At 39.5% G+C, this 27,917-nt stretch overlaps 1 protein-coding gene across 1 annotated transcript; it reads left to right on the top strand.

Moving 5' to 3' along the window:
* On the top strand, window positions 1-27,841 carry LOC132402082 (hippocampus abundant transcript 1 protein). The gene is made up of 12 exons (XM_059984640.1): window positions 1-531; window positions 6,618-6,713; window positions 8,320-8,382; window positions 9,093-9,220; window positions 10,186-10,300; window positions 16,539-16,757; window positions 17,403-17,516; window positions 18,570-18,641; window positions 19,927-20,039; window positions 23,136-23,233; window positions 24,488-24,651; window positions 25,586-27,841. The coding sequence occupies exons 1-12, from the start codon at window positions 448-450 to the stop codon at window positions 25,790-25,792; spliced, it is 1,473 nt and encodes a 490-aa protein (XP_059840623.1). The 5' UTR covers window positions 1-447; the 3' UTR covers window positions 25,793-27,841.
* The last annotated feature ends 76 nt before the right edge of the window (window positions 27,842-27,917 follow it).

Raw genomic sequence — 27,917 nt, 5'->3', positions numbered from 1 at the left:
GTTTGAGGCCGTTTTTGAATGCTTTCTTGTAAGATTCCACAAACTAAACAATCTCCCAGTGCATCATTAAGCTCATCAAATAACTGTCAAAGCTCAGACAATTTCTTCATTTTAGCCAGTAAGCTGAAATGGCTCGGCTTCCTATGAAACCTAAAACTTCTTGCAAACAACAATAGTTAAGTTTCGTCTACAGTACTTAGTCTTACAAACGTGGTGGCGTAATGACGTATGCTTTTCACGTACTTACATAAAACATAATTATGTAAGCAAACAGTTTTTTAATCGACAATATAATTACAATTTCCCCTCACTGTTGTAGAAATATCAAACGCACTGCACGCCCCACTGTCAGGGCCGGCTGCCAGCGGGCCGGGCGGGTGTGTCGGGGTGGGACTCCGGAGCTGATGTGGTCACCATGGCGGCGGCGCGCGGCCCCGGAATGGCGCCATGATGTCAAACAAGAAGAAGAGGAAGCGGCTCCACCGCAGTGTTATGTTGGCCAAGAAGATCATCATTAAGGACGGGGGCACGGTAAGTAACGTTGGGGCCTGAGGAGTCCATGGGCGCCGGTCGAGAGTTTGAGGGCAGTGAGATCGGGTGGGGGAGGCGCGGCTGCCTAGCCCTGCCTGTGGGGTCGGTGGCCACATGGCTGCGTGGATGGTGTTCAGCGACGGGTGCTTCCAGTCCGTAATCTGGAGCGGGTCGTGAATCGGGCCTTTTGCATCCACCGTACCTCACACCCGGTTCTCGGGTTCTGATCTCCGAAAGGGTTCTCCTTGTCACCGTTAATAAACACACGCCAGGAATGCGTCTGTGCAGTTCAACCCTCAATCCTTGGTTCTTCGGGTTGTTGTGAAGAATGTTAACCTCCTAATGCGTTATTAATAAATACGTGCGCACAACTCATTCTCTTAAGTTTTTAAGAACAAATGAAAGAAGGGCTGTAGCTACAAAGCAAAACTACTTTTCAGTTCATGGCTTCTCAAAAAAGTTCGTTTTAATTGCAGCAAAATATATGGAACAAGAAAATTCATGACTGACAGTGGTGCAGGTGTTAGTATGAGAAAACAAAAGAACTGTTAGCGGATATTCCTTTGTCACGATTCTGGTGACATTCATACTGTGTGACTGAAATAACAAGTTAGAGCTGGGTACACTGGCAGGTATATATGGATAGGGGAAGAAGCTTAAAATGAGAAATAGATTAAACCAATTCATTGGTAGAGATAAAGACAATTGACAGCAATATATTCAAAGGTCAAAGTAAAATTATTACCAAAGTACATGTATATCACCAGGTACAACTGGAGATTCTTTTTCTTGCAGGCATACTTAGTAAATCCAATAACCATAATGGAATTAACAAAGTACAGCATCCAACAGAGTGTACAGCCAGTCAGCAAAAGACAACAAACTGCAAATACAAAAGAAAAAATAGTAATAAACAAATAAGCAATAACTATTGAGAACATGAGATGAAGTGTCTTTGAATCCATAGGTTACGGGAACAGTTCAGTGATGGGACAAGTGAAGTTGAGTAAGTTATCTCCTCTGGTTCAAGAGCTTGATGGGTGTGGGGTAGTAACTGTTTCTGAACATGGTGGTGTGAGACCTGAGACTCCTGTACCGCCTTCCTGATGGCAGCAACGAGAAGAGAGCTTGACCTGGATGATGGGGGTCCCTGATGATGGATGCTGTTTTCCAGTGACATTGGTGCTTTCCGTACAGATGTGCTCAGTGGTAGTGAGGGCTTTACTGTGGGAAACAGGACCATATCCACTATTTGTAGGATTTTCCATTCAAGAACATTGGGATTTGTATACCAGGCTATGATGAAGCTGGTCAGTATACTCCACCACACATCTATAGAAATGTATCAAAGTTTTAGATTCATGCTAAATATTCTCAAGGAAGTAAAAGGTGCTGCTGTAATTGCACTTGCATGCTGGGTCCAGGACAGGTCCTCTGAAATGATAAACACTGTGGAATTTGAAGTTGCTCACCCTCTCTACCTCTGATTCCCCCCCCCCCCACCCCAGTGAGGACAGGCTCATAGACCTCTGGTTTCCTCCTCCTGATGTCAATAATCAGCTCCGTGGTCTTGTTGACATTGAGTAAAAGGTTGCTGTTGTGCCACCACTCAGCCAGATTTTCAATTTACCCTCCTATGTGCTGATTTGTTGCCACCCTTGATTCAGCCATTGGCAGCGGTGTCATCAGCGAATTTAACTATGGCATTGGAGCTGTGCTTAGCCACACAGTCATAGGTGTAAAGTAAGTAGAGCAGGGGGCTAAGCACACAGCCTTGTGGCAGACCTGTGCTGATTAAGATTGTGGAGATGTTGCCAATCTAAACTGACTGGAGTCTGTTTGTGAGGAAATCAAGGATGCAATTGTACTAAGAGGTATTGATGTCAAGGTCATGAAGCTTATTGATTAGCTCTGAGGGGATGACCATATTAAATCCTGAGCTATAGTCAATAAGGAGTATCCTCATGTATGCATCTTTGCTGTCTAGATGTTCCAGGGATGAGTGAAGAGCTAATGATATAGCATCTGCTGTGGATCTGTTGTGCTGGTAGGCAATCTGGAGAGCATGCAATTCGCTTCTCAGGCAGGAGTTAATGTGTTTCATCGCTAACCTTTCAAAACACTTCATTGCTATGGATGTAAATACTACTGGACAATAGTCATTGAGACAGATTACCACATTCGTCTTAGGCTCTGGTATAATCAAAGCTTGCCTGGAGCAAGTGGGTTCCTCATACTGCTGAAGATCTCTGAATTCTGCATCCAGTTGGTCAGCACAGGTCTTTAATACTCAGCCAGGAATCTCATCTGAATCAGATGCTTTCCATGGGTTCACCCTCCTGAAGGATGCTTTCATGTTGTCCTGAAATCACAAGGTCATCGGGAGCTGTGGGAGATCATGATGGTTACTCCTTGTTTTGACGGTCAAAGCGAGCATTGAAGGCATTGAGCTCATCTGAAGGTGTCACCTGTGTTGCTTCAGTTCACTTTGTTAGAGATAATAGCATTCAAGCTCTACCATAGCTGTCTTAAATGTTTAATCAATGTATGTTACTTTCTCCCAGGTATAAACTAAAATATTGATTATATATTGGTTGTGATAGAAAGAATTTTCAGTTGCTTATGTAAGGATTATCACAAACCACTTGAATGTGAACTTTTAAAAGCCAGTTTTCCCAGGAAGTCCAGTGGCCATGTTTGTTTGCAGACGATACGTTTATCGTAGAGGTAGAGCTTGGATGAATTTCCACAATCTCCTTCAGCATGTACACCTCAAAACCTTATAGCTTTATGATCCCATCAGCTCAGTGGAAATGAGGATTGATTTCCACCAACCACCCCCCCCTTGGAAATTAAGGGTCGGGCTGTGTTTGTGGTCGAGTCATTCAAATTCCTAGGGACTATTACTATACGTCTAAGTAGGACAAGACATTGCATTCATCACTAGGAAAGCCCAGCAGAGATTGTTCCTCCTGCCGGCTTAGGAAGCTTAACATCTCAGGCTGTATCCTGATGAACTGCTACTCATCTATCATTGAGAATGTTATAACCACCTCTATCACCATTTGGTTTCCCGCTGTCTCCTCCCTCTCCAAGCCCAGCTTGCAACATGTGATCCGCTCTGTGGAGAAGATCATTGGCTGTCTGCTACTGCCATTAAAAGACCTGTTGCTGACAGAGCAAAGAAAGAGGTGGAAACTACTAATTACACTAGTGGTCACCAACCTTTTTAAGCCCATGATCCCCTACCTCGGCCTTAGTGAAAGACCAGATTGACTCCAAATCGATTAGTTACAGGCATGCGCACCAGGGCAGAAAAGACTGGAAGTAAAACCCCACAACCTGGAAGTAGAAATAATGTATAAACACCAGGGGTACCCACCTTTTTTTGCACTGCGGACTGGTTTAATATTGGTAATATTCTTGCAGACCAGCTGACGACGGGGGGGGGGGGGGGTGGTGTTAAACACAACCAGAATACAGCGATACTCAAAGCAGGTTCCTTATGTCCAGTCTATTCCGCAATTTAGTTTTCGCAGCTCTCGGCACTTAGCTTCTGTCCTGCTTGCTCACATTTTTTCCGCTGAAAAACTCAACAGAGTTGTCTTTAAGCACAAGGTGCTTGGACTCAGGGTACCAGAGCAGTTTTGAGGGCTTCATTGGCTCATTAGACAGACTCCAGGCCCGAACTCCAGCCTCCCACTGCCAGACGCCTTGGCTAGGTGGGGCTGGTCATGAGTGGGGTGAGAGGACAAGGTCAGGGCCGGAGATCCCCATGCCGGGGCCGTGGCAATCGCAGTCCAGAGAGAGTGACCGACCAAGCGAGGAGGAATGTGATAGGGTGCCTACCCACGCCCCCCCCCCCCCCCGTAGGATCTATTGGCCGACAAAAGTTTGTTTCAGTAGATCGCAGCGCGGTAGCTGCCCTGGTACTTGTGGAACCCTGAGCCTGAATTAGTTTGTCTGCAAATATTTTAGCACCGGGTTCCCCACAAACATCCGGTGTGCTAAACAGGTTTAGAGGCAGCACTGATCTGTCCACACTCCAGGCCAGTAGCATCGGCACTTCCCGCCAGTCATGTGAGGCCAACCAGTGATCCCTTGTGCGAAGGTATCACTGCATTTAGGTGACTGATGACCTTGTGTGGGTTCAAGTTCAACAGAGGCATGACAGGGAAGAAGGAAAGGTGCGGCTGACGCATATCGTTTCCTTGTGGCCCAGTGGTTGGGGACCACTGAATTACACTGTGTAGTGTGGGGGAGCTACGCGCATGCTCACTGGGCAGAAAGAACGGAACTAAAACCCACAACCCAGAAACAATCTCTCAACAGTATTTGTGTATTTCTTTTTCTTTTTTTTTCTGGATCTACTGGGAAAGTCTCAAAGATCGACCAGTCAATTGCAATCGACGGGTTGGCGACCACTAAATTATACCAACCCTAGCAGACTCCTATTCATCAAATTTCCATCTATGAAATGCTACAAGTCCATCACCTCCAGAACTACTCATCATTTCCAAAGCTTCTATCCTGTAGCTAAACAGCTTCTCAACAAAACTCACTCGGGTCTAATACCTTAACTGTCCCTGCTCAACATACATTAAATAATCTTTCCTGCTCTCCTTCTTCTGATAATTAAGTAGTCTGTTCATATGTTCACATTTATTTAAGTTTGATTATTTATGGTTGCGCTAATTGTTGATTTCTCATGTCTGTTTGCACTATTGTCTTGTAAATTGTTTGTTGCTATAGTGTTGTCTGTTATGGTATTGTCCTGTGTTTTATGTTTGGCACTAAATCACGATCAATTCTGGTAATATTGGTCATATTGGTAACAAAGGGTTTCTGATGACTGTAAGACAAAGCACATCTCCAATGCCATGTTTACGTTTACCAATGATACCACTGTTGTTGACTGAATCAAGCGTAGTGATGAATCAGCATATAGGAGGGAGATGGAAAATCTAGCTGGGTGGTGCCACAACAACAACCTCTCACTCATTGTCAGCAAGACCAAGGAGATGATTATTGATTTCAGAATGAGGAAACCAGAGGTCCATGAGCCAGTCCTCATTTGGGGATCAGAGGTGGAGAGAGTCAGCAACTTTAAATTCCTCATTGTTATCATTTCAGAGGATCTGTTCTGGGTCCAGCACACAAGTGCCATTACAAAGAAAGCATGGCAGTGTCTCCACTTTCTTAGAAATTTGCAAAGATACAGCATGTCATCTAAAGCATTGAAAAAAAACTATAGATGTGTGGTGGTGAGTATAATTGACTGATTCCATCACAACCTGATATGGAAACACCAATGCCCTTATAGGAAAAAGCCTACAAAAAGTAGTGGATACTGCTCTGTCTATCATGGGTAAAGGCCTCCCCACCTTTGTGTACACCTACATGGTGCACTGTCACAGGAAAGCAGCATCCATCATCAAGGACCCCCCCACCATAGGCCATGCTCTTTTCTTGCTGTTGTCATCAGGAATAAGGTTCTGGATCCTCGAGACCTGTTCTACCAGGTATAGAAAGAGTTATTTACCCTCCACTGTTAGTCTCTTGAACCAGAGAGGATAACTTCACTCAAATACACTCGCTCCCATCACTGAACTGGACTCACTTTCATGGACTCTTAAATCTCATTTTCTTGATATTTATTCCCTATTTATTTATTATTATTAATATTTTTTGTTCTCCTTTTTATATTTGCACAATGTGTTTTTTTACAGTTGGGTGTGGTCTTTCATTGATAAAATTGTGTTTCTTGTACTTGCTGTGATTGCTTGCTAGAAAATGAATCTGAGGGTTGTTTATGATGACACATGCACTTTGATAATAATTTTACTTTGAACTTTGATATGCTTCCAACTCGACCTTGTCTTGAGAAACACTAAGACATTGTGATATTTTGGTTGGTATCATTGATTTAACTCTGCATCCTTCCTATAAAAGAAAAAGATGCAAATGCATTCAGGAGGCTATTTTACTGATTGTTGTGCAGGTAGTTCCAAAGTTGCACATGGATTCCAATGATTTAATCAAAGTACTCATTTAAAAGCTACAATATTTGTATTTTCTTATTGCAGCCTCAAGGAATAGGTGCACCAAGTGTATACCATGCTGTGATAGTAATATTTCTAGAATTCTTTGCTTGGGGGCTTCTGACAGCACCAACACTTGTGGTAAGTTGTTATCTGAATTATATTGCCTTTGTTAATCAGAGTGAGATCTAAAATCAGAATCAGACATATTATCACTGGCAGATTGATGATTACTGTTGGTGTTGAATTAGCTATATTGTAACTAGGCTGCGAAATGTGATTCTATATAAAATTGTATTTTTTAACGTCATCCTATACAAATATGATTTCTCCTTAGAAAAAAATCATTTATTCCAAATATATTTCAATCAGTTAAGGGATCTGAAAGGAGAAAGCATCTACTTGGAAATAATAGGATGAAGCTCTCTCATTGAAAGGCTGCGTTGCTAGTCTGTTTCAATACCAGTGGTTTTGTTCACATTGGGTTGTACAATTATATAATTGTTATTATAAAATAATAACTGGATAATTATAGTTGTATAATTAAGTACAATCTGTTCATGCAGTAAGTTGTGGTGAGTTCTGATGTAAAATCAGAATACTAACTTCCATTTCCATGTTAGACTGGTTAACCCTCTTGGCTGGAATGACTGTGATATTTAATACATCTTTTCCATCAACATCCTCCTTGTCCTTATTTTTGTATGATGTTTCTGTATAGGACAGTCTTCCTAATTTGGACTGATTTATAGAATAAAAAGATAACCTTGAATGTGAAGAATAAATAATTACTTAGTGTCATGGAATTTTTTCTGATTTTTTATTTAAAATTTCCTTCGAATACTGTTCCTTCGAATAGTATTTGTTTTATTTGAATTTTAAATTGTGTTCAAAGTGAGGGTATGATGAGATAAGGGAGCACCCTCCTCCCCATTTGAGATATTCTTTGTCTGTATCGAAGGCCCCAAGAGACTGCCAAGCTCTCTCTATACCAACAAACCAAATTAGTTCATTTTTTTAATATGTTATCCACCAACCATCATGGGGCTGGTCCAAGTTTTATTGTTGGTGGGTGCTAAATTAGGGGTCCACAAATAAAACAAATTTTTGCAAATCCACTGTCTAGAGCTATAAAGTATATCATCCAAATTTCCTGAATTGAAAAGCTAATAAAAGCCTCTCTAAGCTCAAAAACATCCTTTGAAATAACTTCCAGTTGGATTTCTCTCCTCTTAATCTGTTGAATTTACTTGATTATACTTCTTGACTAGCAGTCTATGTGTTTGCATATCAGTTGTTTATGATTTTCAGTTGCATCTGAATTTCCAACTCCCGTAGGTTGTTGGTAACATAAATTGTCATGTTGCTAACATGCAAGAAATAAAAACATAGATAATGAATTATAGTTTGAAGGTCTGTCTTTCATTTACAAAAGTAATGTACCCAATCCATTCCCATAGTTGGGTTGTTAACTTAGCAAGTGAGCCCAAGACTTTAATGATGCATATTTTGTACTCAGCCAAAATGAAAAATGAAGAATAAAGGTTGTTAACTATTTGAAAGATGGGATTTAAAACCTGTGTGATTCAAATTAATCTGCTGTAAATTTCAGATTTTATTACACTTGAAGATATTATAAAAATCTTAATTTTTTTTGCAATGTTGATGAACAGGTCAGGTTGTTTACAAACTGGTGTTTGTTCAATGTAACATTATGATGGACAGTTTATATTCTTATATTCTCTAGGTCTTGCGTGAAACATTTCCCAAACATACATTCTTGATGAATGGCTTAATCCAGGGTGTAAAGGTAAGACCAAATCCCTTGTAAATTTCTCAGGAATTTCATAAATTGTTCCTTTTATAGAAAGGTACTTTTAAAATCATAGTTGAGTTCTTGATTTTTGTTTTCTCAGTCCTAATTCATTTGGAGCTGGAAGCCACATATCAAAGTGAGAGACAGGAAAAAAAAGAAACCTTATTATGTCCTAATGTTAAGTTCATCAGGGCCAGTTGCTTCCTTTATTCCCTCCTCTAGTGCCGTGTAAATTTTTGGAGAGGTAGGAAAAAGGCAGATAATCATTGGGTTGATAACAGAAAAAATGCTCAAAAGATTCATCTGTGGCACACTTGAGTGATAGATCTATTCATCCACTCACATAAACTACACCATATCTCTAAGAGTGCTTGTCTTTTTAAGGAATAGTTTGCTTTTGGGAGCTGGAAGGGTCACAATCCATCATGCTCCGTGTATGTGGCTCAGCTAAAAGTAGTTATCTTTAGCTGGAGGTTGAATTGCATTACTGGATTGCAGCTGCATAATAAATAATAGTGTTCTTTTCCTTTGGTTAATATGAAATCAACAACTTTAATTATAGTTCTTTTATTTTTGTTGCAGTAATAATTTCAAGTATAGGGAAAAACTATTAATGCAAAGTATTGTCAAAATTAAGCTGTTTAATTTTCTGTGTAAATGAAATATAAATGAACATACTGATGCAAAGTTTCTTTTTTCTTCAGGGATTACTGTCATTTCTGAGTGCACCCTTGATAGGTGCACTTTCAGATGTGTGGGGGCGGAAGTCCTTTCTACTGCTGACTGTTTTTTTCACTTGTGCTCCTATTCCTTTAATGAAAATTAGTCCATGGTAAGTTTATTTACATATGTGGTGAATGAAAAAGACAGGCTTTGCAAACTTGACTCTCCAGAAAGGCAAGGATGGAAGGTCCTTAGTACTAGAACTACCTGCAAGTTCACTATAAGCAACATACTCAACTGACTTTAAAATTTATCAGTCAGTCTAAATTTTGAAGTTCCTGAGCCAAAGGCAGTTCAGGATTGCCTTTGTCAGATAGACTTCAATGGTTTCTTATCATTTTGGACAATTATGGTTTGGGAAATAAAAACCATACACACTGTTTCTAAACCTCCTCTAGTTCTTGTCTCACCCAACCTCAGTGGAAAAAGCCTGCTTGCAATTATCATATCCATACCCCTCATAATTTTATATACCTCTCAAATCTCTCCTCATTCTCCTACGTTCCAGAGAATAAAGTCCTAACCTATTTAACCTTTCCCAATAACTCAGGTCCTGACAACATCCTTATGCATTTTGTCTGTACTCTTTCAATCTTACCAATATCTTTCCTGTAGGTAGGTAACCAGAACTGCACACAGTACTCCAAATTAGGCCTAACTAATGTCCTATACAACTTCAACATAACATCTCAACTTCTGTTCTCAATGGTTTGATTTATGAAGGACAATGTGCCAAAAGTTCTCTTTACAAATCTATCTACCTGTGAAGCCACTTTTAAGAAATTATGGTTCTGTATTCCCAGATCTCTGTTTACCACACTCCTCAGAGCCCTACTGTTCACTGTGTAAGTCCTACAGTGGTCTTTCCTCCCAAAGTGCACCTCTTCACATTGTCTGGATTAAATTCCATCTGTCATTCTTCATTCTGTTTTTCCAGCTGTTCAAGCTTCTACTTAATTATTTGATGGTCTTTCTCGTCTAGTAGACCCCAATCTTGGTATCTTCCACAAATGTGTTATGACTTTCTTTTAAATTTCTTCTGATATCAATACTCTCATTTTTTTTCTCCCTTAGGTGGTATTTTGCAGTTATCTCTGTGTCTGGAGTGTTTGCTGTCACCTTCTCTGTAGTATTTGCTTATGTAGCTGACATAACACAGGAACATGAAAGAAGTATGGCCTATGGATTGGTAAATGTATTTTTTATTATACATTATTATCCAGACTAATTTAATTGGGCACACAGAGGAAAATTATTTAATGGAAAATATGAAAATCCTATTTAGAATATTAGAAACTCTGATAACTTCCATTAGTGTGGCACAGTGTTTTTAGTTGGATTACTCATTGTGTTGCACAGGATATGGTTACACATTATTTTTCTTTCTCCAATACTAGATGAAATGCTACTTTTACTTTTAACTCAAAATCAGAGTCAAGTTTATCATCACCGGCATATGATGTAAAACTTGTTAACTTAGCAGCAGTTCTATGAAATACATAATCTAGCAAAGAGAGAGAGAGAGAAATTAATAATAAATAAAATAAAACATAATAAATAAACAAGTAAATCATTTATATATATTGAATAGATTTTAAAATGTGCAAAAGCAGAAATACTGTATATTTGTAAAAGTGAGGTAGTGTCCAAAGCTTCAATGTCCATTTAGGAATCAGATGGCAGAGGGAAAGAAGCTGTTACTGAATCACTGAGTGTGTACCTTCAGGCTTCTATATCTCCTATCTGATGGTAACAGTGAGAAAAGGGAATGCCGTGAATGCTAGACGTCATTAATAATGGACACTGCCTTTCTGAGACACCACTCCCTAAAGATGTCCTGGGTACTTTGTAGGCTAGTGCCCAAGATGGAGCTGACTAGATTTATAACCCTCTGCAGCTTCTTTCGGTCCTGTGCAGTAGCCCCTCTATACCAGACAGTGATACAGCCCATCAGAATGCCCTCCACAGTACATCTCTAGAAGTTTTTGAGTGTATTTGTTGACATGCCAAATCTCTTCAAACTAATAAACTATAGCCGCTGTCTTGACCTCTTTAGAACTACATTGATATGTTGGGACCATGTTAGATCCTCAGAGATATTGACACCCAGGAATTTGAAACTGCTCACTCTCTCCACTTCTGATTTTTCTATGAGGATTGGTATGTGCTCCTTTGGCTTATCCTTCCTGAAGTCTACAGTCAGCTCTTTCATCTTACTGACATTGAGTGCCAGGTTGTTGCTGCGGCACCATTCCACTAGTTGGCATATCTCACTCCTGTACGCGCTCTTGTCACCACCTGAGATTCTACCAACAATGGTTGTATCGTCAGCAAACTTATAGATGGTATTTGAGGTATGCCTAGCCACACAGTCATGTGTATACAGAGAGTAGAGCAGTGGGCTAAGCACACACCCCTGAGGTGTGCCAGTGTTGATCGTCAGCGAGGAGGATATGTTATCACCAATCCGCACAGACTGTGGTCTTCTGGTTAGGAAGTTGAGGATCCATTTGCAGAGGGAGGTACAGAGGCCCAGGTTCTGCATCTTCTCCATCGGGATTGTGGGAATGATGGTATTAAATGCTGAGCTATAGTCAATGAACAACATCCTGATGTAGGTGTCTGCGTTGTCCAGGTGGTCTAAAGCTGTGTGAAGAGCCATTGAGATTGCGTCTGCTATTGACCTGTTGTGGCGATAGGCAAATTGCAATGGGTCCAGGTCCTTACTGAGGCAGGACTTCAGTCTAGTCATGACCAACCTCTCAAAGCATTTCATCGCTATTGATGTGAGTGCTACTAGACAATAGTCATTAAGGCAGCTCACATTATTCTTCTTAGGCACTGGTATAATTGTTGCCTTTTTGAAGCAAGTGGGAACTTTTGCCCGTAGCAGTGAGAGGTTGAAAATGTCCTTGAATACTCCCACTAATTGTTTGGCACAGATTTTCAGAGCCTTACCAGGTACTCCATTGGGACCTTCTGCCTTGTTAGGGTTCACTCTCTTTAAAGTCAGTCTAACATTGGCCTCTGAGATGGAGATCACAGGGTCATCAGGTACAGCAGGGATCTTCGCAGCTGTATTTCTGTTCTCCCTTTCAAAGCGTGCGTAGAAGGCGTTGAGTTCATCTGCTAGTGAAGCATCACTGCCATTCACATTATTGGGTTTCACTTTGTCGGAAGTAATGTCTTGCATACCCTGCCAAGTTGCCATGCATCTGATATCGTCTCCAACCTCGTTCGAAATTGTCTCTTTGCCCTTGAAATAGCCCTCCTCAAATCATACCTGGTTTTCTGGTACAGGCCTGGGTTGCCAGACTTAAATGCCACAGACTTAGCCTTTAGCAGACAATGTATCTCCTGGTTCATCCACGGCTTTTGGTTTGGGAATATACATTAAGTCTCATCCACACAGGTTTTAATGAAGTCGGTAACAACTGCAGCATACTCATTCAGATTCAAAGATGAGTCGCTGAATACAGTCCAGTCCACCGATTCAAAGCATTCCTATAGGCGCTCCTGTGCTTCCCTTTGTCAACCTTCTTGGTGCTCACTGTTGGTGCTGCAGACATCAGTCTCTGCCTGTACTCAGGGAGTAGAAGTACAGCCAGGTGATCAGACTTCCTGAACTGAGGGCGTGGAATAGTACAGTAGGCTTTCTTGATGGTGGTGTAGCAATAGTCCAGTGTGGTGTTACCTTTGGTATTGCAAGTGATCTATTGATGGTAATTGCTTAGTGATTTTTTTTTTGGAACTGGCCTTGTTAAAATCTCTCAAAATGATTGTGAAGGTGTTCGGGTGCGCTATTTCGTGCATGTTGATCCCATTGCTTAGATCATCTGAAGCCTGCTTGACATTGGCCTGACGTGGAATGTAAACTGCTATCAGAATGACCTCAGAGAACTCCCGTGGTAGGTAAAAAGGACGACACTGTACTGCTAGATAATCCAGGTCTGGTGAGCAGAATTGGGAACAGCACTGATATATTTGTACACCAAGAACAGTTGATCATGAGGCTTACTCCTCCACCTCTGCATTTAAGAGACTATAGATCTATCCTGATGGTGTATAATAAACCTGTCGATCTGAATTGCTGCGTCCGGTATGGAAGGGGTTAACCAGGATTCCGTGAAACAAAGAACACACTTGGTCCTAATGTCCCTCTGATTCAGCACCCTTGCTCTGAGATCATCGATTCTATTCACCAGAAACAGCACGTTCGCCAGCAAGACAGTCAGTATAGGGAATTTAAAACCCTGTTTCCTTAAACACACTTGTAATCCTGATCTATGCCCACGCTTCCTCTGAGGAGTCCTCCGTGGGCACTTCCGACCAGAGACTGTTGTTTCCATCGGTTTTAAGCAGCAATCATTCATTTAAGCACATTAAGACATCTTTGTTGACTATACTGACCTTGGAAGCAGTTGTGCTTTTTAGTTGTAACAGGCTGAAACAGGAATATTTAATCGTATCCATTGAGAGTACTGCTGCTAACTATCACTCCTTTTCCCTGAGTTACTCTTGCCTTAAAAGCCGTGCTTTTTCCCTTCCTCCATATGTTCCTTTGAATAGCTAAAGCAAGCTTAGCCTTACCCACAACAAAAGCAGCCACCCTGAGAATGAAGATTTGACATCCTCTTTGATTGGGTCTATCATGTGTTATTTCTTCCCACTTCCATCCTTGTAAACTGTAACCTTCTTGCATGCAACATTACAGCCCATCAGATTGTTCAGTTGTTTAATTCTAAGGAATTCTTATTTAATTCTGCAAGTCCTTATCTATCAGGTCATGGGTTTATCATATTTGGTGGATTTTTAGCCACTCCCATAATGCCATCTATGGCATTAATTTTGACCTCCTTTTCCCATTCAGAGGTTTCTAGATGCTTAACTTTCCACTGTCAGTTTTAACACTACCCACTTTGGATATGTACAGTTTCTTGCAGGTAAACATAAATAAACTCATCTCCAAACTCATTGACCTCTAATTCTGCACCACTTCCTCTGCATCTAGATCCTTGACTTCCTGATCAACAGAATGCAATTAATAAACATGCAAGACCACCTCCTCAAGAATTACCCTCAGCACTCTGCAAGGCTGCACCTTCAGCCCCACACTATATTCTCTGTACATTCAGGACTGTTCATATTCCAGTCACAAACAAGAGAAAATCTGTAGATGCTGGAAATCCAAGCAACGCTCACAAAATGCTGGAGGAACTCAGCAGGTCAGGCAGCATCTATGGAAAAGGGTACAGATGACATTTTGGACTGAGATTCTTTGGCAAAACTGGCAGGAAAAAAAATGAGTCTGAGTTGAAAGGGGAGGAAGAAACACAAGCTGATAGATGAAACTGAGAGGGGCAGGGGTTGAAGTAAAGAGCTGGGAAGTTGAATGGTGAAAGGGATACAGGGCTGGAGAAGGGGGGAATATAATAGAAGGGGTGATGGGCAGGCAAGGAGATAAGGTGAGAGCTATTCCCTATCCCCTTCTCTCTCTCACCTTATCTCCTTGCCTGCCCATTGTGTTTCACCTTATGTTTCTTCCTCCCCTTCCCCCACCTTCAAACACTTGACTCCTCATCGTTTTTACCCCAGCCCTGCTGAAAGCTCTCGGCCTGAAACATCGACTGTACTCTTTTCCATGGATGCTGCTTGGCCTGTTGAGTTCCTCCAGCATTTTGTGTGTTTTTCTTGGTCATATTCCAACTCTATTTATGATAACAGATAATACGACCGTTGTGGATTAGATCTCAAACAGTGACAAGATGGAGTTCAGGAGAGAGATAACAGAGTTGTCACTTTGTGTCAAGTAAACTATCTTTTTTGCAAGGCCAGCAAAACAATATACTGGTTATTTATTTAGGGAAACAGACGGAGTACACTTCTACGTCTCTTGTTAATAGTGCTGAGGTTGAGATGGGTGAGAGCTTCAAATTCCTCAGTGCAAATATCACCATTAATTTGTCCTGGTCCAATTATGGGATGCTGAAGTCAAAAAAGCACACCAACACCTCTTCTTCCTGAGAAGGCTAAAGAAATTCAGCATGTCTGCAATGATTCTTGCCAAATTTTATAGATGTGCTATAGAAAGCATTCTCTTTGGTTGCATAACTTATGTGCCTAAAGTTGCAAGAAACTGTAGAGGTGTAAACCAGCTCAGTCCATCACACAAACCAACCTGTCTTTCATGTCAGGCAGAAGATATACGAAAACCTGAGAGAATGAACCACCAAACTCAAGAGCAGCTTCTATCCCACTGTTACCAGATTCATGAACAGGCTTCTCATTGACTTATTGTAATGTATGCATTTTATTTCAATCCCTGCAGTGCACTTTCTCTGTAACTGCAACGCTGTATTCTGTTTTCCTTTTACTACCTCAGAGTAATTATCTATGACATGATCTGTTTGGATGGCACAGAAACCAAAAACTTTTCAAAGGTACATTTAATGTCAGAAAAATATATACAATATACATCCTGAAATACTTCATAACCATCCACGAAAACAAAGGAGTGCATCCAAAGAATGAATGACAGGTAAATGTTAGAACCCCAAAGTCACCCACAGCTCCCCCTCCCACGCGTAAGCAGCAGCAAAGCAACAATCACCCCTCCCCACCTGCAAAAATTAGCATCAGCACTCACCACCAAGCACTAAAGCATCAGCAAAGACACAGACTTGCAGTACCCCAAAGACTACTTATTCACCCGATATTCGACATACCACAGGCTGTCTCTCTCCTTAATAAGGGAGGAAGAGGTGTCTCCACAGTGAGAGGGGATACATAACAAACAACTCGCTGATTTACAATGTTAAAAGTCAATTGCGTCGCTTTTTCCGAGCTCTGTGCCCGTAGAACTCAGGTCTCTGGGCACACAACCAGCAGTCAGCTCATTGCTTTCAATCTTCCATCTCCCTTGACACACCAGATTCCTGCAAAGACACTGACCTTCGGTCCGCCTGTCTCCAGGGCCACGAGATCCTAGAACTCTGAAGGCAAGCTATTCTCCTCGGTTGCATGTATCTTGATAAATGTGACAATAATAAGCCAATACCAATACCATTGATCACACTCAACTGCATTCTCAGCCTGGAGTGCTGGCTCAAATAGTTCATAAGATTAGCATCCCTTTTGTTCAAGTAACTAATCTTGTATTTCTAATATACATGGAAGAATTATACATATTAAGTTGGATAATGTCTTATAATTTTCTTAAAAGAAAAGCAGTGACTTTGTTTATTTCGACCTAATAATTGAATACGGGCAAGTGAATTCATCTTATAATTGCTATATTTTGAAACTAACGAGTTTTATTAAAAGTCCCATTTCAGTAGCTCATTTGGAGATTTCTACATGTTATCCTTCTCTTGTGATAAATTAGCTTTTTGTATTGCACTAACTATTCCAATCTTTATTATTTCCAGGTTTCAGCTACATTTGCTGCAAGCTTGGTTACTAGCCCAGCCATTGGTGCATATCTTGGTGGAATTTATGGGGACAATCTTGTGGTTATTCTTGCCACAGCTATTGCTTTGCTAGATATTTGTTTCATATTGGTGGCTGTACCAGAATCTCTTCCTGTAAAAATGCGGCCTGCATCTTGGGAAGCGCCCATCTCATGGGAGCAAGCTGATCCATTTGCTGTAAGTGGAACAATGTACATTGTATTAGAAATATTGTGGATCTTTTGAATGCACCTTTATGTTGAGAACGTACAGAACTGTGGAAAAGTCTTAGGTGCAGGTAAAAAAAAATGGGTAATGAAAAGAGCAGTAAACAGTAAAAAAACTAAGTCAAATTAACGCCCTTAAAACTGCAGCAGTTCTCTTAGGTACCCTGTCATGTAGTTTTATAAGCAAATCGGCTGGTAGTTTGTTTCGAAAACTTGCCACAGTCTTCTGCAGACTTTGGCTCTCTCGCTTGCTTTCTGTAGGTAATCCCAGACAGCCTCGATGATATTGAAATCAGGGCTCTGTTGAAGGCCATGGCATCTGAAGCTATATTTAAAAATCTAGGGTGCACAGTACTGTAACTTTACCTAATTTAAAATTTTTAAAGGTTTCTTGATTGCAGCCAGTTTGTAAATGCAACTTTAAAACACTTCAGTTTACATATTGAACTATTTGTTACACTTTTCTTACTTAACTGTTGAGCACCTGCTCAAAATTATAAATTTAAGTAATGCTTGCTTGATCATTTTGAGCTTTTTTAGTTTATTTGATAATATATTCAAAATGTGGAAAGCTAGCAAAGGTTGAAATTAATGCCGATGATTTTTTTTATCCTAGTCACTCAAGAAAGTTGGCCAAGATTCAACAGTTCTTCTTATCTGTATTACAGTTTTCCTCTCCTATCTGCCAGAAGCAGGGCAGTATTCCAGTTTTTTTCTTTACCTCAAACAGGTACGAATAACATTTTAAAAATCTAATAGCTTGTAGAAATTCCAGAAGTCATTGGCTGAACATTAATAATGATGTTCTAAAGCTAATTTGAGCATTGGTATGTATTTCACACTATTATTTTTAGTGGTACCCTGCAGTACAACTCAAAAGATCAAACTTACACTCAACTGTGATACCATTTGACAACTTCTACTATAATATTTAAAATAGGTTGATTCTTTAAATAACATTTACTGCATGTTACATAAACAGTGTATAACATAGCACAGTGTGTTCACTTCTCACTTTGTGGTCTCTAACTTGTAGAGGAGAGCACAGAGATGGAGGGAGCACTTTGTGTAACATTTCCTTTCAGTCCCAACCTTCACTCTGAATGTCCATCATTTGTCATTTTAACTGGCAATCCCAATCCCAAGCCCATCCTAACCCTTGTTAACCTTCATTTTAATGAAATAAGAGCATCATCACCTCACCATTCATCAAGGCACCATACAGCCTTTTAGATCTTAAGATCATCATTTTCAAATAATTTCCAGAATCTACAGTATTTTTAAATAATCAAAGAAATGATTTGGCTTCTTGTTATATTTTCTTTGGGTGATTTTTAAAATTTTATTGTTACCATTCTCATTGTCCTTGCACTATCCTTTATTTTGTCAATTAAACTCTCTTGTGAGCTACCCTCAGAGTTTCCTTTGTTAACTTCTCTATTTCTTTCTTTCTCTGTAATTTAAACCCTGTGTTTAAATCACTTCCCATAAACCTTAAATGCTAATACTCTCTGCAGATGTCTGTTGAATATTTTTATTTAACTTTCCAGCATTCATATTGTTTTGCTTTTGAACTAAGATTTAGTATTTTTCAAATAGTGTTGGTCATTGTCTTGTGCTGTTGTGTTCAGCTAACTAGTTGGACCTACTTTTATAATTTTGCGCAAATTCTACAAGGTAATCATCATATCAATTAGAAGTTGTATGAAATGATAAGCTGATATAGCATTGGGATTATTAAATTTAAAAAAACATTATTCCTAACACTTTCTTGTTCTGTTAGGTGATGAGATTTTCAGCAGAAAGTGTCACTGTGTTTATAGCTGTCCTTGGAATTCTCTCTATAATTGCACAAGTAAGTGTCCAGTTAGCCCTTGTGTAACAATTAAGAAGATCCCCCCCCCCTTCCTATTTCCCTTCCCCTACCAATGAAATCAAAATTTACTTGCTGCAACATCACATGCACATAGTGTCATATAAGTAGCATTCACAAGGAAAACAAATTTTGACAAGAAAACACAATTAGAACAAAAAGACAAATTCCATTTCAGAGCAAATTGATCGTAGTATTGTGCTGATTGATACAAGAACTGCGTGGTTGAAGGGAGGTAGCTGTTCTTCAAGCTGGTGTTGTGGGACTTCAGGCTTTTGTACTTCTTGTCTGATAGTAGCTGTGAGAAGATGGGAGAGCTGGGATGGTGGGGTTCTTTGAATAAAGATGTTGCCTAACAATGGAGGGGAAGGAGGTGCGTGTGATACATTTCGCGGAATCTACCACACTCTGCAACTTCTTAGGTTCCTGTACTTTCACATTGCCATACTAGACCATGATATCACCTGTCAGGATGCTTTCAACAGTACATCCGTAGAAGTATATTAAAATGTTCTCTTACAAGCCAAACCACCTTTTAATAAAAAGTAAAGACACTGGCATGATTTCCTTATGATTGCATCTATGTGTTGGGCCCAGGAAAGGTCATCCAGTTTGTTAATACCCAGGAATTTAAACCTGCTGACTCTGTTGTGCCAGTCCTCCAATGTAAACTAGTGCATGTTCACCCACTTTCCCCTTCTTCAATTCAATAATCAGCTCTTTAGTTTTACTGATGTCGAGCAAAGGTTGTTGTTGCGGCACCACTGATCCAGGTGTCCTGTTTCATTCTGGTAGACTGCCTTATCAGCACCTAAGCTTGTGGCCTTTGGCCTTATGTAGCCTAAAGATCATTTGGTATTGAAGTTTTCAATATGTCATATAAGCCATTCAAAATGAATCCAATTAAATATAATAGTAAACCCTTATTTTCCAATCTCCCATGCTATAGCTGGTACACTTCAAGATACTTGTCAAATCACTGATTTGTGTAACTCCATTCTTGTCTGCTGCAGCTATGCATTCCTACATGCATGTTCAATTCTTGCACAGGAATACTTGTTTTATTACTCCTCGCTACCATCAATGGCCTTATTTCAGTCCCTGTTCCTCTCTATTGCCACTTCCAAATCATCAACAATTACTTTCAGCAACCTCCTTGCCCCAACCCATATTTCACTTAACCACTTCCCACTTCTGAATTTTTAATATTTTCTTTTTTGTGAGAAAGCACTAAAATAAATTTACTAAAACTGTTGACATTTTTCAGACAGCAGTTCTGAGTTTACTGATGCGATCGATTGGAAACAAGAATGCTATTCTGCTTGGTTTAGTATTCCAGATGTTGCAGTTGGCCTGGTATGGACTTGGCTATGAACCGTGGTATGTAGTTTAATCTTTTCTCTTGGAAATGTAGTCTTTAATAGGATCTTTAGTGGTGTTGGGAATATCCCATTATTTTTGCATCACAGTAATAAGATGCAATTGGGAGAAGCACAGGCATAGCTAAAAATTGACATACCATCCTGTTAAGCTACAGCATTGGCTTGCATGCTTGTTAAACAAAATGCAAAAAAAAAGAAATTTATATAATCCCACAACTAATAGATCAAAGCGAAGCTCTGCTGTACTATTATTATAGCTATTATTATTGTAGATAATTAAGTAACTGATTAGCAGTTTTCTTCCATTCTCAGTGAAGGCTGGCTTAGTATGCAAGTGCTAAAGAAAACACAGAACCATTCGTAGCCATATTGTAGCTAAGTGGGATCAGATTTATTAGTATTGTCATATATGATATGAAATTTGTTGTTCTGTGTTAGCAGTACTCTACAAAGGCAAATTATAATAAACTGCAAAAATAAATAGTGTAAAAAGATAGGAATATTGAGATTGTTTTCATGGACTGTCAGAAATCTGTTTGCAGAGAGGAAGAAACAGTCCTAAATGACTGAATGTGTGTCTTAAGGCTCCTGTAGCTTCTCTCAGTGGTAGTAATGAGAAGAGCACATGTCCCAGATGGTGAGGGTCATTGGTGATGAGATAGCATTTTCTTGCCTCTTGAATATCTCCTTGATAGTGAGGAAAGTTGTACCGGGTGATGGAACTGACTGTGCCTTTCACCATTTGTAGTGTCTTGCAGTCAGGTGCATTGGAGGCTCCATACCAGGCAGTGGTGCCACCAGTGAGAATGCTCTTCATTGTACATCTGTAGAAATTTGTAAGAGTCTTTGATGACGTACCACCTGTCAAATTTCTAACTAAGTACAGCCACTAGCGTGCCCTCTTCATGATTGCATCAATCTGTTGGGCCCAGATTAGATCTTCTAAGATGTTGCCACTCAGGAACATGAAACTGCTGATTCCTTATTGAGGACTGTTTTGTATTCTCTTTCTTGACTTCCTCTTCCTGAAGTCCAAAATCAGTTTCTTGGTTTTGCTGAAGTTGAATGCAAGGACATTGTTACACAACTCTGCCTGCATATTTAATACTTCTGTACCCCTCCTCAGCATCTTCTGAGGTTCTGTCATCAACAGCAGTGTCATCTGCAGATTTATGGAGGGAATTTGAGCTGTGCTTAGCCACACAGCTGAGTGTAGAGAGTGAAGCAGTGGGCTAAGCACACACCATTGAGGTGTTCCTATGTTAATTGCCAGCGAAGAGGACATGTTATTAGCAATCTGCACTAGTCTTTCAAAAAGGAAGTCACAGATCCAGTTGTAAAGGGAGGTACAGATTTTGAAGCTTGTGATTGGTACTGAGGTCATGGTGTTGAACTCTAATCTGTGATCAATAACCAGTAGTGTCGGTGACATGTTTTGCAGTTGTCTAGGTGCTCCAAAGCAGAGTGGAGAGCCACTGACATTATCTGTTGTACATCTGTTGTGGTGGTAAGTGAATTGCAGTAGGTCTAGGTCCAGGTCCTTGTCAAGTCAGGAGTTAATTGTAGCCATAATAGGCTCGCCCTGCTCCTTTTGGGCACTGTTAGGATTGCTGTCCTTTTGAAGTAGGAGGGAACCTCAGACTGCAACAATGGCAAGTTGAAAATGTCGTCGAGCCACAGATGAAGGTTTCAAAGGTACATTTAATGTCAGAGAAATGTATACAATATACATCCTGAAATGCTTTTTCTTCGCAACCATCCACAAAAACAGAGAAGTGTCCCCAAAGAATGAATGACAGTTAAATGTTAGAACCCCAAAGTCCTCCTAAGCTCCCCTCCCTCCTGCGCAAAAGTGGCAGCAAGCAACAATCCCCCCTCCCCCTACCGGCAAAAACAAAACATCGGCACCCGCCACTGAGCACTCAAGCATGAGCAAAGCAGCAGTAAAGACACAGACTTGCAGTACTCCAAAGACTAGGTGTTCTCCTAGTATTCAACATACTACAGGCTCTCTCTCTCCCGAATAAAAGAGAAAGAGATGTCTCTGTTTCACAGCAAGAGGGGAGACACAACAAACAACTTGCTGGTTTATGATGTTAAAAGTCCATTGTGTCGCTTTTTCCAAGCTCTGTGCCCAAAGATCTCAGGCCTCTGGGCACACAGCCTTGATCTTCCATCTCCCACGACACACTGGTCTTCTACCCGGACGCCAACCTCCGATCCCCCATCTTCAGAGCCACGAAATCTCAGTCCTCTGAAGGCGAGTGAAGTTCTCAGGCTAAGACCTTGGTATGCCGAATAGTGGCCATTCATAAAATCCCAGGAGTGGTTCCCATTCCCACAAAGAACCATAGTCAGTGTGTAACTCCAGGTCAGGGTCTTCAAAAGAACCCTGAAAGTGAAAAATAGAGTTATTAAAGATGGAAGAGGAGCTGTTTCCAAAGATGCAACCAAAGGAGTCGCCATTAGATGCCATTAATTCTCCTTGTCTTCCAAGGAGCAAACATCAGAGAGAAGTCCCAATGGGAGAGCTGACCTGCCTAGCATGGACTCCAGCACATCCACCTCACCTCTGTTGTCTTCGCCACCGCGTGTGGTGCCTCCTCCGCTGAGTGGCCATAACAAACAACAGGCATGAGGGCTTGGGCCACGCAACTCTCCCACCTTTGGTCTTGCCAATGAACCAGGCTTTCAGTACTTTGGATTACCAACGTCAAACAGGGTGTTGCAATCACAAGAAAAATGTTTAAGACAAATTTTTTGTACATTGGAATACATTCTCATTTGTGACAATACAAATTTTTGTTTCTTGGACTATTTTATCACTTTTGATCTGGTCCTGAGGGCCTATACATAACGTACAAATTTTCTGAAATGACAAGGTGAGGCAGTAGGCAATTTATTCAAATTGGATTGCATGTTTTTCTAGCAAAAACATTTATATTACAGAGATGGAATTTTCAATCCTGCCCAAATTTATCCTCCCTTAGGAAATGGACCCTATCCCATATGTTTCCACTTTTCTGATTTGTGTCTTTTATTCTTTTATTATTGCAGAGCTTAATTGTATAACATTATTGTGCATTGACTGTAGGATGATGTGGGCAGCAGGAGCAGTGGCAGCCATGTCCAGCATTACTTTCCCTGCCGTGAGTGCATTGGTGTCACGGAATGCTGACTCAGACCAACAAGGTAAAGCCTTCTTTTCTGTAGGAATTAGCGAGTATCATCTTTGTGCTCAATAGTTTTTTGAAGGTATTTCATTCATCAAATTACTCAGAATGTGTTTTGAAATTCAGAATCGCAGCTTTTTAAGTGTGTTTAAAAAAAAATACAATTTGAGTTTGTCCTCTCATCAGAACAGTTCCTCTTTTGATACCATCATTAAGAATTGATAGTTTCTCTTTAAAGACTGCATGACTAACAAAGTTCCCTGCATCATTCCTTTCAGACTTCCAGCATTTGTGTTTAGTTTTCAAATACTTTTAGAAGACCTCCTACACCCTTAGACTTTCCTTTGCAGTTTATGGGTGCTGTAGTGACAGAAATCTAGCTTTGTTACTAATGATCAATGTATAATTCTTAAAAGATGCATTAAATACGAGAATGTTAACTGCTGTGCAGTCCATGATAGATTTTTTTTAGCATGCATATAAAACTGACCACAGTTTTTTCATTGAAAATATGGCAACAGATGCTTGCTTCTTCCACAATTTCTGCTTCAAAGGAAGTGAATATTTTCAAATTAACCTGAAATGTAATTCACCATTAGAGATCCTTTAATTAAAAGTAATGGTCAAACAAAAAGAAACAGAGTTGCTGGTGATACTCTTTTGGTCAGTCAGGCAGTAGCTGTGAAGAGAGACAACCAGTATTTAAAATTGATGCCCCCTCATCAGAACAATTCCCCTTGGAAAACTTTTTTTGCACACTTCCAGCTGATATTCTGAATTTCAAACACTTCTTATAAATAACTATATGAATCTAAAAGTCTACTAAAGTTACTTCTATCAAAGGAAGATTTCAATAAAATAAACTGAGGCATCTGACAAAGATTTCCACAGTGCCACAATGGAGCAGAAATAGAAATCCTTTACTTTTTAAATCAGTTTTGAAACCTTTGTAAAAATGAGAATTATTTTCTCATTGCTTTGGTTTGCCTTTCTCTAAAAAGAAATCTTTCCCCACCCACATGACCACATTTTGCACTCTATGTCAAAATGTTACAAATACAAACCTTTTTTTCATAAAGGAAACCTTTTTAATCGTGTCCAAATAACCTCTGTTTGGATTTTAAGCTGTCTTACTTCTTGGACACACATAGAACAGCTGTTATTAAATAACTGAGTTATTAAACTCAAGTGATAGCAGTCATTTTACATTTAAAATCAAGATTTCATTTTGAAATATGGTTTGAACCATGACTCAGTTTGCAGTTATTTACAGGTGTCGTTCAAGGAATGATCACAGGAATTCGAGGGTTATGTAATGGACTAGGACCTGCACTTTATGGATTTATATTCTATATTTTTCATGTTGAACTAAATGAGTCACCAGAGAATGATGCTGAATCATCTGACAGTAAGAAGACAGAAAGCCATTCTGAGCAGGTAGGATGTGAATATTTATACCAGTTGTTTACTTGACAAACCGTCATGTAATGTTAATATATAGTTAAGCATCAAAGATTCATCTGCACTCATATTCCTTGATTAATTAACATAACCCTATTAATTGTTGATGAATAAGACACTAGACTGCAGATTCTTTTTTCAATTTATTTACATTGCTGAATGTTTTGGACCTATGTATGGATACCATCATTTAGTATACAATAGATAATGTATTTTGTGTGTTTGTTTAAACCTCCCTTGCTTTGCCATCTGACCCACTGTTAATGAGTTTACCTACCCAAAACAGAGAGCTCTCATTTTCCTATTAGCCCTTTCATCTTACTTTATGTATCAAGGATTGGCTGAAAAGAATGTCCAGTATTTCTCAATTGTTTTCCAATTTCAAAGTGGTAATTTAGGCAGAAAAAATGCTTGGAGTTTTTGATCTCAGCATTAATGGCAAGGTTCCAGAAGGTGTCTGGTTTTTGTATTTGGTATTATTTTTAATTACCCATATTAAAATAATCAGAATATTCCAGCAGTTTTTTTTATTTGTTGCCTAATTTAGATTAGGAGATCCATGTGTTTGCAGGACCTTTTAATTAGATAATTGTGATACTATTGAATGTGGAAAGAGAAAGAAATGAACATAACATTTATTTTGCTGGAAATGATAACTCTGCAGATAGTTATATGAGCACGAGTTATGCCTTTAATACCTAGAAAATGTGCAATTACAGGCTGTTTTATTACAGAAAGGGGTGTACTGTGAGCTGATTTATAGCAAGTGACCTAATACCTGACAGGTATTCCCAAAAGAAACTCTGGATGTTTGTTGGACAGTAACAAAACACTCCAGTACTTGAGTGGTGTTAGTAGATTAACATTTATTTTGATTTTTGATAGAAGTTTCTCTTTTTGTTTTAAACAGAGCTCGATAATTCCTGGACCACCATTCTTATTTGGAGCATGCTCAGTATTGCTGGCTTTACTTGTTGCCTTCTTCATCCCGGAATGTAGAAATATGTCTGTAAGACCCAGCAGCTGGAAGAAACTTGCTGGTAACCAAGGCCATGTACACAATTCACAGCTCCCTTCTGAAGCTAAGGAACCTCTGCTTCAGGATACCAGTGTATGACAACAGTTTGAACACAGAAAACATTTAAAAACAAGTATTTAAGAAAAACTGGTGTGGGCCTAAAGTAATACAAGATTTCCTGAATCCAGTAATTTAGGCAATACAACTCAGGATTATATTGATCTCTTCAGGATGACAAGCTTGCTGCAGGACTGCAGTTATGAGAGGAAATTGGCTGCATTGTGAATTTTACAAGCAGCCAAGTAACTCGTATAGTTTCTTGGGAGGTTTCTTTTATAGGAGGATCTTAACCTGATGCTGCTCTCAATTCCCCATGGCATGGCTAAACTAAAATGTGCCATGTGAAAGAAAATCATTAAACACAATGTGTTAGTGTGGCTCTTTACATGTTCTGTAAAGATGTAATAAGTATTAAAAACTGGGCTAAAACTATGGTCAGTCTATACTCTGATGCTGGAGATGTTGTACTGTGTCTGGATCTAGACTCAAAGCTGATGTCCCAGTGAGACTGATCCATTCTGAGTATTTCTGCAGAAGCAAGTATGGTTTGTTATTGAGCCTTGTTGTTTTAAAGTAACTTAAATACAAAACAAAAAGTGATTTTGGTAATTTATCTGCAAGTATTCAAGGCAGCATGTGTCATTACATTTTGTTCTATCCTTTCATTCCTGTATATACCCCAAACATTTCACATTAAATTCAAGTTTACTGTCACTTGACTACATGTATATACAACCTCTGTTCCTCTGGACCACAGTGCACCCACAAAACATGTAACACACACAGCACATAAACCAAAATATTACCATAAATAAAATATAACTCAAAACGCATGCAACACGGTAAACAGTACAGTATATAGTAAACAACAAGCAGACTTTTAACTTGCCTTTTGAGACTTTATCTAGCTGCTTATTTTAACTTGGAACTGGTGCTGGAATGCCTTGCTCTTGTGGACTGAGTGAAATGTGCACCTGACTTCACTTCAGTTTGCTTCAGCAAGTAAACTTAAAAGGCAGTTTGCCTTAATTGCTTGTTTGTTTACTAGGTATTGTTAATGTGATGGGTATTATTTAAACCAATATTTTTAATGCCACATTTTCACTGCCTTTTTCCCTATGCTTTTGTAATAAGTAGCATTTAACTTCAAACCAGGTACGAACATGAGCTTCAGTCCTGCAGCCTTGAAAATTATATTTTGTATGTTAATATTGTGGCCTTTTTAGCAATATAATGTTTTGTGGTAAATAGAATTGTGTCAAATTTACAACATTGACTTTCATAAGTTGCTTGTAATTTCAAATAAACATTATACTGTTTTGTGTTAAAAGATCAGTGCATTGAAAATAATTACTGAAATCATACATTTAATTTTATGGCCCCTTAACTACTGGAATCTGATTTCTATAAGAGGCATTTACTCTATTAGTTAAATTTTAAATTTCTCAACCAGAATCAATGTTATGCTAAAGATCTATCATACAGTGGGAGGAGCACACTACCGTTTCAAACTACTCAGCTGCCACCCCTATTAGTCTCATGGGTGGAGAAGTCAGCTACCTGTTCTCATTATCGACCTCAACCCAGCAAATTGAAGTGAATGTATGTCATCCTCAAGCCTGGGGAATTGACTAAGAGGGGACAAAGAGATGTTAGAAGGTCTTGCAGTGTCAAGATGTGAGTCACTGTTTTGCTCTTATATCCATAGTAGATATGTGGTTGGTCTAATTGAGCTTTTGGTCAATGTGACCCCCAGATGTTGACGATGGGAGCAGTTTTTTTTCAATAGGTTCAAATATTAGATAGGTAAAATTTTATTCAATTCCTTTTAGAGTAGCTTATAAAATTTTGTGTTATTGTGGTATGGTTCTGGCAAACCTACCACCATAAATCATTGGAGCTTCAGCATGGTTTGAGATCTTGTCCACAGGTGATGCAAAAGACAGAGGATTTTGTCTAGGTACCACTGTTTGTTCCTCATCAAGGATAGATTTTTTTTTTTGGCATTTTAACCAAATAAAAACTCAGTTATCCACCATACTTCCAGTAATTTTGTTACTTTTAATCAAAATATGGATAGATCTTAAGTAGTATTTTGTGCCAGTAAGGTTTATTTTTAAATGTTTGTCTTCCGTTTCTAATGCAAGCAATGCTTTTATGAATC

Source organism: Hypanus sabinus, chromosome 11 (assembly GCF_030144855.1).
Source record: "Hypanus sabinus isolate sHypSab1 chromosome 11, sHypSab1.hap1, whole genome shotgun sequence".
Classification (NCBI taxonomy): domain Eukaryota; kingdom Metazoa; phylum Chordata; class Chondrichthyes; order Myliobatiformes; family Dasyatidae; genus Hypanus; species Hypanus sabinus.
This window is presented reverse-complemented; position numbering and strand designations above follow the sequence as displayed.